Here is a 17,500-nt window from a genome sequence, read left to right on the forward strand (position 1 = left end):
GCTACCCGCCGCAACGTTGACATCAGCAACCCGCTCGCCCACACAACGCCATACACGCCGTCTGCCATCTGCCCGGCACAGTTGAAACTGGGATTCATCCGTGAAGAGCACATTTCTCCAGCCAGTGGCCATCGAAGGTGAACATTTGCCCACTGAAGTCAGTTTACGACGCTGAACTGCAGTCAGGTCAAGACCCTGGTGAGGATGACGAGCACGCAGATGAGCTTCCCTGAGACGGTTTCCCTGAGACAGTTTGTGCAGAAATTCTTAGGTTGTGCAAACCCACAGCTTCATATCAGCTGTCTAGGAAGCTGGTCTCAGACAATCCTGCGGGTGAAGAAGCCAGATGTGGAGGTCCTGGGTTGGTGTGGTTACACGTGGTCTGCGGTTGTGAGGCCGGTTGGACGTAATGCGAAATTATCTAAAACGACTCTGGTGGAACTTTCTGCAGTCAGCATGCCAATTGCACACTAAATCAAAACTTGACATCTGTGGCATTGTGTTGTGTGATAAAACTGCACATTTTTTGTGGCCTTTTATTGTCTGCAGTACAAGGTGCATCTTGATTTACCAAACAGGTGGATGGATTATCTTGGCAAATTAGGAAAGCTCAGTAACAGGGATGTAAACAAATCTGTGAACAAAATTTGAGAGAACTAAGCTTTTGGTGCATATGGAAAATGTATGGGATCTTTTATTTCAGCTCATGAAACATGGGACCGACAATTTATATATTTGGGAATAGGGTGCCATTTGGGACGCCACGGAAGAGAGAAGGGGAAGAGACATCTCCCAGGTGCTAACAAAATAGAAACTGACAGGTAAATGGGGCCTAGCCAGCATCTGGGGAGGCATTTGGACTGGAGATGTTGAGCAAAAAATATCCTGCATGGGCTTAAAAAGAAAGAGAGAGAGAAAATACAAACTTTTTTTCGTGATGCGGGTTGGTGGGGTGCAGTATCAACTGGCCTGAAATCACCAGTGAAAACACACTGTAAACAGCACTAGCTCCTAGAAGTCCAAAAAGTGGACTATCAGGTTCCATCTGACTCTCAGATAACTGCAGGGGCTTAACATTCTGTTACCCAGGATCCCACGCTGGACTCCCAGCACCGAGACCGTTGTTTCTTACCACGAACATGCCTGACTAGCTAACAACATGCTAGCAGTTAGCAATCCCCCCCATATTTTCCAGCACTATAAGACCAACGCCCTAATGGAAAACTCTCATTATCAAACGGAGGGAAACACCCTAAACTTTTATTTTATGGAGCCCCCTGAAGACTAAAATCACCAGTAATTCAGATAAAAATGTGTTTAATTTAGCAAACCTGTTCCTAAGCATTTCCACAAATAGAAGAGACACACGTGATCGTGTCTCAATGTAATCAAGTTATGAAAGGATTATTTCAAATCCAACCTCTTTTAGGGCTTAGTTGTCGTCAAATTTGTTCGATGTTAATTATTATTACTAATTATGGTAATTAAGGTTCCGGTCACCCGACCATCGGCTCCGATAAAAATCTGCTAGTCTACCCCCTGCTCTAACGACTGAAGTAGAGCATGACGAAACAACTAAAACGATACATACATCAGTGAAACACGACTTGCTAAAGGTAATTTATACCGCGTTGGAGGAGCGAGCCAAACGCCTAAAGAAATATCCAACGCAAAACAAAACATCCGAAGGGGAATCTATAGTCTCCTAAAGCAAAACATACCATCGCTGAAACACAACTGAAACAACACATAGGCCTAATGCTGTAGCGCAAAATAGCACGCTATGATACAGTCCATTTTGCTTAGGCAGAGCAGAACGCATTCCGCAGCTCAAGCTGAACTCGTTAGCATAACAAAAACACGGTTCGAACCATGCTAACATAAAGGGCACTTCAGTGCTGGCCCACTGGGCACAAACTGATTGAATCAACGTTGTTTCTACGTCATTTCAATGAAATTAGGTTGGTGGAATATACGCTGAATTGACGTATGTGCCCAGTGGGGAGTGCTAAAAAATTGCATAATGCTAAAGCAAAACCCAACAACAAAGAGCACCTTGGGACGTCCTATTGAGCTCGCCACTGTTTCAGTGCAGGAGGACACAACGCCAAGCCCACATGGTTCAACGATAAATGCCCTATAAAAGCGTTACTTGCGGGTTACTAATGTTGCCTGGCGCGTAGGAAACGGCAAACATCACTGAAGGGGCTCAGGGTACATAGCAATAATTTACAACGCATGAAGCAAATACACATAATGTCTGCAATTTATCAACTCATCAACAGAGAGAGAGAGCGAGAGAGCGAAATATTTGGCAGAGGTTGCTGTGTTAATGATTGATCTCATATGTGGCTGCACTTTGGTTATATCTAATGCGGTAACATTATGCAGTCTGAAAGGAATTCAAAACCCACTACTAGTATTGTATAAAACAATCCAGGCACAATTCATTTGCGTTGCAAAAAAAAACACAAGTAAGAAGGTACAGTAGCCTAACTAAGCAGTATAACGTTAAATACAGTAGATTTGGAGCCATCGAAATGATCAAATAACTGCAATCTCTATGGAAACCATTCATTGAAACTCCCCAAATTAATTTGAGAATATTTGCCAAAATATTGTTCAATGTATTAACAGATAAAAAATCCCAAGTGTAGAGTACAGAGACTTAGTAAAAGTGTTTTCCTCTTGCAGGCAGACGGATTATGGTGTGTGTATGAGCACGTGTGTTCTCGGGGAGGGGTAATGTGGTGCAGATGGGAGAGAAGATGGTGGCTGCTCTGCTATGTTGTCCTGGCAGACAGATTGGTAGTTAAGGCACTTCCAATCTGGTTGGTGATTTCATAAATATCTCAAGGCCTTGAAAGCGTAAAATCACTACTTCAAAGGCGACGCCGCCACCTCAACAAGACAAACGGCAACAACAGCCGTCAACAATCATATGAAGTCATCAGGGTGGAAGTTCAGGAAGTGTTCCACATTAAGGCTTTTATTTCTGACATACACTGACTACACATTTCATTTAGTTTAACTAATAATTAATGAAAACTTACAACATAATATTACTACTAATAATAATAAATAAAAAATCATATTTGTATTAATAATAATATGTATAAATATTATAATTTTAGTATGTATAGTTTTACATATTTACATTTTTTTCTCAACATTAATATAAAAAATGTGAATATGCCATCGAACAAAGTACTTCTTAGAAATATCTGGGAGAAAATCATGTACAAACATTTCCTACATTTGTAACAAATTGTACAAGACACAGTAACCATGGACCAAAATGAACTATTTAATTATCTGGGTCCTCATATGCCAACACAACTACAGGCATGGAATTAGAATAATATATAATTGTATAGGATCTCTATGATTACAGCCAATAATACACTGTATAATTCCTCTTAGGGCTATTAACCATTCTATTACAATTGAAGTGGCTTGCATTTTACGTTGGGGAATTTTAAAACATGATCCAATTAAAAATAGAGTCTGTGATACATAACTCATTTAGTTCCTTTTTTAACTAACGCTATTAATTTCCTGCAAAGCTAAACTCTTTTCTCTCGCTTAAAGACATTTATATTACACTTCCATTTGGATTTAGACTGCATTCCATTCAGTGGGTTTAGCTGCCGTGGTGATAGAAACGGGCTGGCTAAGAACATGCCTGAACATGTATATTGATTTTTTTTAACTTATAAATGCTGTGAAATGTTTGTAAAAAATATTATTCCTGCCGCTAATTCAGTGATTATCGTATCTCATTTAGTGACCGTATTTAGTGATCATTTTTGCTTCAGTAATAAGTTATTATATTATCTTTGAATCCTTAGATTAGTATACATTCACTCTGATAACATGTTCTTCCAGCTTAGCTGATTTGTGGTGAATAACTTAATACAAGACTAGCTAATATTCACTCTTTTTTGGGATAATGGAAAGTGTTTCACGCCTCACTACCTTTGCAGTTGTGAAAATGACTGTAATATAAATGTAATACAAGTATCTCAATGAGAGGCTTTATATTCCCCAGGCCTATAGGTCAAATGACCATATCAGTGACAACAACTACATATATGGCTTCTTTCGTTTTAAAATATTGAAATATTTAATGGTCGAAGATTCAGATAAATACATGCTTTATCTCATTTAGGGTAGAGTATTATTTAACTACATTTAGATTCAAATATGAAAATGTTGTTCTCGAGCTACATATAAGTCATCCTCATTGTGAATTGGTTCTGATTGCATGCCATGCCCCACGTGGTAGTAGAATCCTGAAGTTTCACAGCACGGTCAAATCATTGGTTGATCAGAAAAATATAAAAAATATTCCAAATTCCCTCCGAGATCATTTGCATTATAAGAAGGATAAAATATTGACTGTGAAATCTGTGGATAAAATACTGTCTGGAGCCATCTTTGATCTAGGAATAAGAGTGACTACAAAGGCTTGTTAATTACAGACATAACTAAGATAGTCACTGCAGTTCAATTAAAATTATATTAATTTTAAATGAGCACCAATTAGTGTGGCAATGAAAATGTACATGATAAGATAATTAAAGTAATGGCGTTTTTTTTCTCTCTCCACTATTTATGAATTGTTAATTGGAGTGGAGGAACAATCAATGAACTAGTAATGAACTTCAAAGTACTTTTGTTATGTTACTGGAAAATATGGCTGGACCTGGTAAAACGATTTGCCTCCATCTTTCCACAAACCAGTTCATGTCAAGAGTTCAAAACAGTTTCAGAGATATGCGCTCGCTGTGCGTTATAAAATCTAATAATTACAAAAATCCCTGTTTTTTATTTTAGCTCTGATGGTCAACAAGTCTAATTATTCCAGTTTTAGTCCATCAAGTTTCACAAATGAATACTGTCCCGCTATTATTTCTGAAGTGACCAAACCATTTAAGGTCAATGTCAAACCCATAGAATTTGAATGAATAGAACAGGCATCCCCATTCAGGGCAAATAGGTTCCAAACCCGTTCTACCTCTTCTATTTCTATGGTGTCACCACATTAACATACAGTATAAACAAATGGTACTAGCTATATTAGCATAGCATAATGTCACCATTAGCTCCTTCCTATGATGGCAGGTACTAAGTGAGTTACTGGGCAAGGAAACAGAAAAAGGTGCTTAGCCAAGAGGCGTGTGTGTAGTGCATAAGTCTGTCCAGCGAACGCTGTGGCCCAAAAAGTCCAGCGACCGAGTGGCCCACTTAGGGGACTAGCTCTGCCAGCGAGAGGCAGAGAGGGTGTCTCGATATTAACTTGGGGGGTGTTTATATTTGTTCTGTTACACACAAGTGAGTCGCCATTGTACAGCTCCCCTGGAGCAATTAGACTTGCTCAAGGTCACACTGACAATTTTCTATTTTTTTACCTTGTCAGCACCCTTCGGTTACTGGCCCAACGCGCTAACTTCAGGGCTACCTGCCGCCCCCATCTGTCTCGTGTCTGTTAATATGGGAAGGATGTCATACATAGCCCCAACCTACCCAGACTGTTACCCCTTTCCTTAGCCCAATACCCCCATCTACCTGTCAACACATTACCCCTGGAGCTCCTTATCAGCTAGACGAGCCCCAGTGTTCATGATCAACACTAACCATGCAGCTATTATATACCATTTAGCAGACCCCTTTTATCCCAAGCCACTTATAGTTATGCGTGCACACATACATTTTTACACATGGGTGGTCTCGGCAATGGAACCCACTATCCTGGTGTTGTAAACGCTACGCTCTACCAGCTGAGCTACAGAGGACCAGCACCTAGTGAGATACCAACCAGAGAGGAAATGAGAGTTCTTCTTTTTGGATTGAAACCGTAGCTACATGTTTTCTTCATGACATAAGTGCACTGTAAATGTAATTACACCTCGTCCCTTATCCACAGAAACGGATTCCTCATAGGGCGTCCTTGAACGCACTTTAAATCTGAAGTAGTCGGCCCTTATCCCTTATCTAAGGTAAACATTTGAGCTGTGGCCCAGCTCGGTGGCACAAGTCAACATGGAGGGGGCCCACCTGAGGTAATCGTATGTAAACAGAGACTTCACCTCTTAGGGGCCAACCTAAGGAAGAGTTCATGCAGGTACAGCTGACCGTAACTACAGAGTAAAACCTACAGACAGCTTGAAATGGAATGGCAAAGGCACTGGTGCTCAATTGAATTTTCCAGTTCTGGTGATCATATTTACATTTTCCAGTTCTGGTGATCATATTTACATTTTCCAGTTCTGGTGATCATATTTACATGTTCCAGTTCTGGTGATCATATTTACATTTTCCAGTTCTGGTGATCATATTTACATGTTCCAGTTCTGGTGATCATATTTACATGTTCCAGTTCTGGTGATCATATTTACATTTTCCAGTTCTGGTGATCATATTTACATGTTCCAGTTCTGGTGATCATATTTACATGTTCCAGTTCTGGTGATCATATTTACATTTTCCAGTTCTGGTGATCATATTTACATTTTCCAGTTCTGGTGATCATATTGACATTTTCCAGTCCCGGAGATCATATTGACATTTTCCAGTTCTGGTGATCATATTGACATTTTCCAGTTCTGGTGATCATATTGACATTTTCCAGTCCTGGTGATCATATTTACATTTTCCAGTCCTGGTGATCATATTTACATTTTCCAGTCCTGGTGATCATATTTACATTTTCCAGTCCTGGTGATCGTATTTACATTTTCCAGTCCTGGTGATCATATTTACATTTTCCAGTCCTGGTGATCATATTGACATTTTCCAGTCCTGGAGATCATATTTACATTTTCCAGTCCTGGTGATCATATTTATATTCTATAGTCCTGGTGATCATGTTTACATTTTCCAGTCCTGGTGATCATATTTTAGAGCCAATAGTCAAGGTGGTATATGAGGTTGCGGTACTCAAGCAGTAGAAAAAAATGGAGGTGCCGGATGATACTCTGTACCGGTAAGTACCAGGCCCACCTCAAGCACTGCCTACATGGTCAGCCGCAGGGCAGCGCACTTAGAGCATGCTAGATACCTTGCTCAAAGGCACAACAGCAGCGGATATCTAACTAGGCTAACTAGTACCTTGTCGGGTGTACTCGTCCTGTTCACGGTGCACCATCTCCTTCACTCTGCTGCTGTACAATAGTCTGGAAGAGTCCTGGTGGTCGAAGGCCTTGAGTGTCTCGCTGGAGCTGTACGACTTCTGGGTGGGTACCCTCGGTCCCGGACCGCCGCTGCCGCACTCCTCGCTGTCGCCGGACGAGCCCGTGTAGCGCCGCTCCTTGTCGCGCCTGCTCTTGGTCAGCGAGCAGTAGGGCCTGCGTTCCTTCACGTCCATACTGCCAGCATGCTTCGCCGACCCCGGCGGATAGACACAAACACGGCACGGACCGGGACGCTGGAGGAGTAGGAGGATGGGGGAGGGGGGTGGAGGAGGGAGGGTCCGCCCAACCCGCTCTGCTTAGGCTCGGCTACCTGGAGAGAGGGAGGACAGGGAAAGAGAGAGAGAGGGAGGGGAAGAAAATCAAAGGAAAAGCGTGAGACACAGCGGTCAGATAGCGCTAAGCTGTGTACTTAATCTTCCCGGGATCCTTAAATCCTCCCCACCTTCTGGAGTGTTCAGCGGTGTGTGTGTGTGTGTGTGTGTGTGTGTGTGTGTGTGTGTGTGTGCGCACACTTGCTTGTGTGAGTGTGTGTCTTGGCAGGGCCTGAGTGCATCGGAGTGAGGAGAGGCAGGCAGGAAACAGCCTTTGGGAACTGAAGTCGGGAGGGCAGGGGTGAGAGGGGAGTGGGAAAGGGAGAAAAAAGCCAGAGGTAAGGGGGTGGGGGGGGGGACTTAATTGATTACGCCCGTCCCCCTGATCTGGTATGTGTCTAGAGTTGCTGATAAGTACGACACATCCATTAGATAAAAAGACCTGACTGAAAGCAAAGAATAACGTGTGTATGCGTGTACATGTGTGTGTATCAAGGAGGAAGGAAGAAGAAGGGGAAAACATTTTCAGTCTTTCATTAAGCCCTGCTGCCATCGAGAATTAATCAAATCTACAGACAACATCCTGAGAACAAAAAATAAAACGACATACTTCTAATGGAAGACAGAGGAGCAATAAACGTATGTGTGTGTGTGTGTGTGTGTGTGTGTGTGTGTGTGTGTGTGTGTGTGTGTGTGTGTGTGTGTGTGTGTGTGTGTCAGAGTAATAAGCATTGCATGGAGTCCACCCGGGGGTATGTTTATTAGCCAAAAAAACTTTCTCTGCTTCTAATTTTTTAATTTGGGAATCCTGGCTGGCCCTTTTCTGGAGGTCTCCCAGAGATTGTGCTTGGTAGCTCTTTCTCAAACATTTATTTGTTTCAGACTTCATTCGTCGTTTTTTTGAAGTTATCAAAATATTTCTTGATAAGGTTTTCCTGCATCAGTTTTCTAAACTCATCCCAGATGATAGCAAAGCCAGGGAGGCAGTTGGGAAGCTTGGAAGGTAGGAATCATGGAATCCAGACATGAAAACGGATTTCATCAATAGTCCAAAAATGTATTCAACTTAGTAGGGAATCAACTAAATGAACTGAACATGTATTATTTTCCCAAGTTTATCATAAGACATGAACAGGATGCATCAGTGATTTGTATTTCCTGTGACTTTCTGAAGGGGCAGGGAGAATTCCCCATGTCTGTGTATGTGACAGTTTGTCTAGGTTTTTAAAATGTACATTTAAAGAGTGGTATCCTGATCTGGTTTAAGTATTGTTGTGGACAACATCCAATTTAGTTGTTTTTCTATTTTTAAAAAGTGTGATTTTCAGAGCAAAAATTAAAAAAATTAAACAGGAGAAAACAGAAACCTGGAAAACAAAATGGAGAAAACAGAATTTGGGGAAAAGGGAATCAGGGAAAAACATAAAACGGATTAGATAGGACTTCTGTTCAGAAGAGGAGGGCATCAGCCTTTCTCTGCCTTCTCTCTCTCCTCACTATCAGGAGGAATAATGACAATGAGAGAACAGGCGTTATTTAAAGGGTAGTGTTAAGGTATGCCAGGCTGCCGCTCCTGGTTAAAAAGGTTGACAGCATCATTTGCATGTTTTCCCCACACAAGGGTGTGTTATCAGGTCTTCCTAAGCATGGCAGTGGATAGACAGAGTATTCCACACACCAAATACAAAGATACACAATGACGACTAAGTTCTCATCTGCCCAGACCTAAATGCTCCCATCCCTAGTGCATGCCTTATTGTTGGTGTTAAAATGTATCCATTTGTTTCTCTCATTTGCCCATGCTATTTCAATATTTCTATAATAAATCATTACATCTTTCCATTGGATTAATGATGCGGATTGATTGATTCCTACGTTTTTCGTGGTCATCTTAAATAGACAAATAAGTCTACAGAGGTGACATATGAGCATCAGCAGCCCCAACAACGCCCCATCATTCATGAATATTAATACTGATTCAGTATGAGGAGAGGAAGAGCGAGAGAAAGAGAGGGAGAGACAGAGAGGGAGCGACTGAGAGAAAGACAGCTCCTCACTCTGCTGGTTTATAGTTATGTAAAAATGTACTGAGGCAGATAGGAGGGCAGAGTGACAACTGAGTGAGTGAATGAGGAAGGGAGGGAGAGGAGGAGAGGTGACTGAGCTGTGAGAAGTGCTTATGGGGGAATGAGACTGAGTGAGTGAATGAGGAAGGGAGGGAGAGGAGGAGAGGTGACTGAGCTGTGAGAAGTGCTTATGGGGGAATGAGACTGAGTGAGTGAATGAGGAAGGGAGGGAGAGGAGGAGAGGTGACTGAGCTGTGAGAAGTGCTTATGGGGGAATGAGACTGAGTGAGTGAATGAGGAAGGGAGGGAGAGGAGGAGAGGTGACTGAGCTGTGAGGAGTGCTTATGGGGGAATGAGACTTAGTGTGAATGAGGAAGGGAGGGAGAGGAGGAGAGGTGACTGAGCTGTGAGAAGTGCTTATGGGGGAATGAGACTTAGTGAGTGAATGAGGAAGGGAGGGAGAGGAGGAGAGGTGACTGAGCTGTGAGGAGTGCTTATGGGGGAATGAGACTGAGTGAGTGAATGAGGAAGGGAGGGAGAGGAGGAGAGGTGACTGAGCTGTGAGAAGTGCTTATGGGGGAATGAGACTGAGTGAGTGAATGAGGAAGGGAGGGAGAGGAGGAGAGGTGACTGAGCTGTGAGGAGTGCTTATGGGGGAATGAGACTGAGTGAGTGAATGAGGAAGGGAGGGAGAGGAGGAGAGGTGACTGAGCTGTGAGAAGTGCTTATGGGGGAATGAGACTGAGTGAGTGAATGAGGAAGGGAGGGAGAGGAGGAGAGGTGACTGAGCTGTGAGAAGTGCTTATGGGGGAATGAGACTGAGTGAGTGAATGAGGAAGGGAGGGAGAGGAGGAGAGGTGACTGAGCTGTGAGAAGTGCTTATGGGGGAATGAGACTTAGTGAGTGAATGAGGAAGGGAGGGAGAGGAGGAGAGGTGACTGAGCTGTGAGAAGTGCTTATGGGGGAATGAGACTGAGGGTGAATGAGGAAGGGAGGGAGAGGAGGAGAGGTGACTGAGCTGTGAGAAGTGCTTATGGGGGAATGAGACTGATGAGTGAATGAGGAAGGGAGGGAGAGGAGGAGAGGTGACTGAGCTGTGAGAAGTGCTTATGGGGGAATGAGACTGAGTGAGTGAATGAGGAAGGGAGGGAGAGGAGGAGAGGTGACTGAGCTGTGAGAAGTGCTTATGGGGGAATGAGACTGAGTGAGTGAATGAGGAAGGGAGGGAGAGGAGGAGAGGTGACTGAGCTGTGAGAAGTGCTTATGGGGGAATGAGACTTAGTGAGTGAATGAGGAAGGGAGGGAGAGGAGGAGAGGTGACTGAGCTGTGAGAATTATGGGGGAATGAGACTGAGTGAGTGAATGAGGAAGGGAGGGAGAGGAGGAGAGGTGACTGAGCTGTGAGAAGTGCTTATGGGGGAATGAGACTGAGTGAGTGAATGAGGAAGGGAGGGAGAGGAGGAGAGGTGACTGAGCTGTGAGAAGTGCTTATGGGGGAATGAGACTGAGTGAGTGAATGAGGAAGGGAGGGAGAGGAGGAGAGGTGACTGAGCTGTGAGAAGTGCTTATGGGGGAATGAGACTTAGTGAGTGAATGAGGAAGGGAGGGAGAGGAGGAGAGGTGACTGAGCTGTGAGAAGTGCTTATGGGGGAATGAGACTTAGTGAGTGAATGAGGAAGGGAGGGAGAGGAGGAGAGGTGACTGAGCTGTGAGAAGTGCTTATGGGGGAATGAGACTTAGTGAGTGAATGAGGAAGGGAGGGAGAGGAGGAGAGGTGACTGAGCTGTGAGAAGTGCTTATGGGGGAATGAGAAGTGAGTGAATGAGGAAGGGAGGGAGAGGAGGAGAGGTGACTGAGCTGTGAGAAGTGCTTATGGGGGAATGAGACTTAGTGAGTGAATGAGGAAGGGAGGGAGAGGAGGAGAGGTGACTGAGCTGTGAGAAGTGCTTATGGGGAATGAGACTTAGTGAGTGAATGAGGAAGGGAGGGAGAGGAGGAGAGGTGACTGAGCTGTGAGAAGTGCTTATGGGGGAATGAGACTTAGTGAGTGAATGAGGAAGGGAGGGAGAGGAGGAGAGGTGACTGAGCTGTGAGAAGTGCTTATGGGGGAATGAGACTTAGTGAGTGAATGAGGAAGGGAGGGAGAGGAGGAGAGGTGACTGAGCTGTGAGAAGTGCTTATGGGGGAATGAGACTGAGTGAGTGAATGAGGAAGGGAGGGAGAGGAGGAGAGGTGACTGAGCTGTGAGAAGTGCTTATGGGGGAATGAGACTTAGTGAGTGAATGAGGAAGGGAGGGAGAGGAGGAGAGGTGACTGAGCTGTGAGGAGTGCTTATGGGGGAATGAGACTTAGTGAGTGAATGAGGAAGGAGGGGAGAGGAGGAGAGGTGACTGAGCTGTGAGAAGTGCTTATGGGGGAATGAGACTGAGTGTGTGAATGAGGAAGGGAGGGAGAGGAGGAGAGGTGACTGAGCTGTGAGAAGTGCTTATGGGGGAATGAGACTGAGTGTGTGAATGAGGAAGGGAGGGAGAGGAGGAGAGGTGACTGAGCTGTGAGAAGTGCTTATGGGGGAATGAGACTGAGTGAGGAATGAGGAAGGGAGGGAGAGGAGGAGAGGTGACTGAGCTGTGAGAAGTGCTTATGGGGGAATGAGACTGAGTGAGTGAATGAGGAAGGGAGGGAGAGGAGGAGAGGTGACTGAGCTGTGAGAAGTGCTTATGGGGGAATGAGACTTAGTGTGTGAATGAGGAAGGGAGGGAGAGGAGGAGAGGTGACTGAGCTGTGAGAAGTGCTTATGGGGGAATGAGACTGAGTGAGTGAATGAGGAAGGGAGGGAGAGGAGGAGAGGTGACTGAGCTGTGAGAAGTGCTTATGGGGGAATGAGACTTAGTGAGTGAATGAGGAAGGGAGGGAGAGCAGGAGAGGTGACTGAGCTGTGAGAAGTGCTTATGGGGGAATGAGACTTAGTGAGTGAATGAGGAAGGGAGGGAGAGCAGGAGAGGTGACTGAGCTGTGAGAAGTGCTTATGGGGGAATGAGACTTAGTGTGTGAATCAGATCAGCAGCAGTGAGGTGATCTGTCAGGATCAGTCAGTAAGACGGCAGGTAGCCTAGTGGTTAGAGTGTTGGGCCAGTAACCGAAAGCTTGCTAGATCGAGTCCCTGAGCTAAATAATATAAATATACATAAATCATTTCAATTCATACATAACGGTTATATATATATATATATATATATAATTTTTGCACACAGTCATTAGAAAAAGTTTATCAAACAAAGGATAATATCATTTTCTTCAATGTTTACAATAATTTTCAGTTTGACTTAATGCTAATGTGCTGGATTTTATACAGAGAAAACATTATTAACGTCTCCTCTGAACATTATACGTATTTAAATTGTCAAAACATTACACTAAAATGGATTTAATCACTGAAAAACAATTATTAATTCAAAACCAAAATGGGTGAATGTGACCAATCCCCCCCCTCCGGTGACACAAAGAGAGTGACAACGTTTATCTGATTTGTCTGAGTCTAAATTAAATTAGGTCTGGCTGATCAAGTGCATTATTGGTCATTAAATTCCTAATTAAAAAGTGCTTTGGTTCAATGACTGGAGCCAGAGTTTTAAACGGGAAAAGAACACTGTGGCTGCAACACTATTATGGTAATGTGTTCACATAATAACATTAGTCAAGATGATCTCATTTGTGCTTCGGTCAGAAACACAGACAGGAGAGAGTGCCGTGGTTTACACAGTTATAATTCAACAACATTTCGCAGGAAAATATTTCAATAATTGATAGCTATGCGTTGACATATCCTGGCTCCCGAGCGGTCTAAGGCACCGCATCTCAGTGCTAGAGGCGTCACTACAGCCACCCTGGTTCGAATCCAGGCTGTAGCACAACCGGCCATGATTGGGAGTACCATAGGAGCGGTGCACAATTGGCCCAGCATCGTCCGGGTTTGGCCGGTGTAGGCCGTCATTGTAAATGAGAATTTGTTCTTAACTGACTTGCCTAGTTAAATAAAAGTACAAATAAACACAAATATGCATTGACATACTGTGTGCTTAGCGACAGAGTTGAAATAGTTTGTTCTTAAAATGAAATGCTGCTGGTTCATATAAATGTCATCCTTTGATTTGTCTTTTTATCCTTCGTCTCTTTTTATGGAAACTTACAGTCAGATTTTGATCACAGACAATAAAGGAAGTAGAGATGCTGTCTGTTGTCCTACCTGATGGAAAACACCCAAACTAAAAAAAATACCCAAATTAACAATGACTAAAACCTTTCATTGTATTTGTGTGTGTTCTTAACTGACGCCAATGAACGCTGCAACAAATCTAATTAAATCCAAGTCACTCAACTGTCATTACAAAATACTAAGTAAACATACACTTGTTAAACCCGTGGGCCAACTGAAGTGAAGGGCTTTTAAACAGGTGAGAGAGAGAGAGAGAGAGCAGTAGAGTTACTGTGGTTTTACAGTGGAACAGCAGAGCAGGAAAATCCACTCCTGTGACAGACGGGACTGTTTTGCATATAAGTACATTACCTACGCCAACACACACACACACACACAAGCTGCTGATGTACAGCTCATTCCTGTTTTATTAGTTCCCTTCTCCATGTTCTTTCAATCTTCACTATGATAAAAAGATGCAATCGTGATACCTGTGAACACACACACACACACACACACACACACACACACACACACACACCACACACACACACACCCACACACTAACTCGGTCATAGTCTCTCGAGCCAGTCAAACACCTCATCAGCAATGAACTGTGATGCTGACTGTCAGAGTGTGTTTGTGAGTCAATCTGTGTGTGTGTGCATTATGCGTGAGTGTGAAGTCATGTGGTGAACTGAGATGACGTCTGAGTTGACAGAGAGGATTACTTGTTTTACCTGAGGCTCTAACGAACGCACGCACACCCAGGGGTTATTGGCAGGTTGTGTGTGTGTGTCTAGATGACTGTGTGTGTTCTCCCCAGGGCTGTTTACGGGGTGACCTCAGAGAGGCGCCTGAGAAAGCCTGCTGCTTCACCTCAGGGACACTCTGCCCCCTGCTCCACAGGACACACACAACCCTGCTGCCCTCCTGTCTACAAACCACCGCCTCCGTCAGCCACCTCAGGCAGTGTTTGTCCCCTCTTTCTAGGAAAGGCCATCCGGTACCACAGAGGTCTGAGCAACACACTCTGCTCATGTATGTCACATGTTATTCAGTACGAACACGTAGATCAATGACTTGCAGCATGAGAGAGGGAAGGAGGATAGGAGTGGAAGAGGAGAGAGAGAGAACAAAAATAAAGAGAAAGAGGAGGGTGGGGTAGGGAGTGCAAGCAGTGAAGCAAGAGGGACAGAAACAAGGGAAGAGAGAGCCAGAGAGAGCGAGAGACAGACAGAGAGAGCCAGAGGGAGAGAGAGAGAGAGAGAGAGAGAGAGAGCCAGAGAGAGCGAGAGACAGACAGAGACAGAGACAGACAAAGAGACACCGAGAGAGAGCCAGAGAGAGAGACAGAGAGAGAGAGAGACAGCGAGAGAGAGAGAGAGAGAGAGAGAGCAGAGCGAGAGACAGACAGAGAGACACCGAGAGAGAGCCAGAGAGAGAGACAGAGACAGAGAGAGAGAGACAGAGAGAGACATACACCGAGAGAGAGAGAGAGAGAGAGCGAGAGCGAGAGACAGACAGAGAGACACCGAGAGAGAGCCAGAGAGAGAGACAGAGACAGAGAGAGAGAGACAGAGAGAGACATACACCGAGAGAGAGATAGAGAGAGAGAGAGAGAGATAAAGGCCAGGGACATGTATTTTATGTACTAAGAGAACAATAGGAATTCCTCCATCATTTACTACCGCTGCCACCATTCACTCCTTAAAAAAACACTCCCTACACACTTCTCCCATGCAACAGCTTGGAAGCATCAGGCGCTGCTATTCCACTATCCCACTGTTTTTAATGTGACTCTTTCTTCTCTTAAATAAACACGGGATCGCTCAGTGGAATGATACAGAGCCAAGGCACAAGGCATCCTTCCCGTAATGTGAAGCAGACATGGGGCGGCTGCAATTTCTTACAGGGCTGTATTCATATAGGGAGTAGTAGTGCTGGTCTAGGATCAGGTCCTCCCTATTCTTGTAATCGTAATCATTGTGTTCTAAAAGACACCACTGATTCTAGATCAGCACTACAATACTGAGACATTTTAAGAATACTGGCGCAGTCATCTTTGCCATAATGTGAAGCAGACAGAGCCGGTCGGGGTGGCTGATCTGCATCTATTTTAATGGGTTGTTCAGCTTTGGTTCAGCTCTATCTGGATCTGGTTCTCCTCACTATGCTGCCTTGCTCAGAACTGAAACCCTCCCTGTCTGGCTCAGAACTGAAACCCTCCATGTCTGGCTCAGAACTGAAACCCTCCCTGTCTGGCTCAGAACTGAAACCCTCCCTGTCTGGCTCAGAACTGAAACCCTCCCTGTCTGGCTCAGAACTGAAACCCTCCATGTCTGGCTCAGAACTGAAACCCTCCCTGTCTGGCTCAGAACTGAAACCCTCCCTGTCTGGCTCAGAACTGAAACCCTCCCTGTCTGGCTCCGAACTGAAACCCTCCCTGTCTGGCTCAGAACTGAAACCCTCCCTGTCGGGCTCAGAACTGAAACCCTCCCTGTCTGGCTCAGAACTGAAACCCTCCCTGTCTGGCTCAGAACTGAAACCCTCCCTGTCTGGCTCAGAACTGAAACCCTCCCTGTCTGGCTCAGAACTGAAACCCTCCCTGTCGGGCTCAGTACTGAAACCCTGCCTGAAACCCTGGCTGCCTGGCTTCAACTAGACATACCAGAACTGAAACACTCACACTGGCACACACAAACACACACACACACACTGAAACACAAACCCTGGCTGCCACACACACACACACACACACACACACACACACACACACACACACACACACACACACACACACACACACACACACACACACACACACACACACACACACACACACACACACACACACACACACACATGGGAAACATTGTATAACAACCTAACAATCGTTGCTGGAACTCAAAAGAATGCAGATTAAAGAGGAAGGAGACAGAGGAGGTTGTAACAACTTTGTTTATCCCACAAATGTTATCATAAAACAGGGCGGTTTTCTTTTTAATCTCATGGCAGCAGGCAGATTATGGGAGTCATCAAGATGCGGAACGAGGGAGTGGTGGATAAGGAGAGAGAGAGAAAAAGGGAGAGAGAGCAAAAAGAGAGAATGAGAGAGGAGGAAAGTGGGAAAGAGAGAGAGGAGAGCCTGACCCATATATATTGTGAGAGGATGTTTCTGTGTGTTCCAGGTTGCCTTGGGGTTACCTCTCTCCCTCCCTCTCTGTCTCTCTCTCCATCCCTCTCTCCCTCTCCCCACTCCTCCCTCTCTCTCTCCCTCCATTCCCACTCCTCCCCCTCTCCCTCCCTCCCTCTCTCTCGCTCACTCCCTCCCCTCTCTCCACTCCTCCCTCTCCCCTCTCTCCCTCCATTCCCACTCCTCCCCTCTCCCTCCCTCCACTCCTCCCCTCTCTCCCTCTCCCTCCCTCCCCTCCCCACTCCCCCTCTCTCTCTCCCTCCCCAACTCCTCCCTCTCTCCCTCTCCGCACTCCTCCCTCCCCACTCCTCCCCTCTCTCCCTCCCTCCCCCTCCTCCCTCCCTCCCCACTCCCTCCCCTCTCTCCCTCCCTCCCCACTCCTCCCTCTCCCCCTCTCTCTCTCCCTCCCTCTCTCTCTCTCCCCCTCTCCCCCTCTCTCCCTCTCCCTCTGCCCCCCTCTCTCTCTCCCTCCCTTCCCCTCCCTCTCCCCCTCTCTCTCTCTCTCTCCCTCCCCCTCTCTCTCCCTCCCTCCCTCCCCA

At 45.2% G+C, this 17,500-nt stretch overlaps 1 protein-coding gene across 12 annotated transcripts in view; it reads right to left on the reverse strand.

The window, feature by feature from the left end:
* The window catches only part of LOC118361866 (teneurin-3), a 510,845-nt gene that overhangs the window by 378,207 nt on the left and 115,138 nt on the right, over positions 1-17,500 (reverse strand). For all 12 annotated transcript variants that reach the window (XM_052486681.1, XM_052486678.1, XM_052486675.1 and 9 more), the window contains one exon: positions 7,114-7,506. In XM_052486681.1, coding sequence (XP_052342641.1) covers positions 7,114-7,369 — 256 coding nt within the window. In that variant the 5' untranslated portion in view covers positions 7,370-7,506. The remainder of the gene's footprint in view (positions 1-7,113; positions 7,507-17,500) is intronic.

This window comes from Oncorhynchus keta, chromosome 29 (assembly GCF_023373465.1).
Source record: "Oncorhynchus keta strain PuntledgeMale-10-30-2019 chromosome 29, Oket_V2, whole genome shotgun sequence".
Taxonomy (NCBI): Eukaryota; Metazoa; Chordata; class Actinopteri; order Salmoniformes; family Salmonidae; genus Oncorhynchus; species Oncorhynchus keta.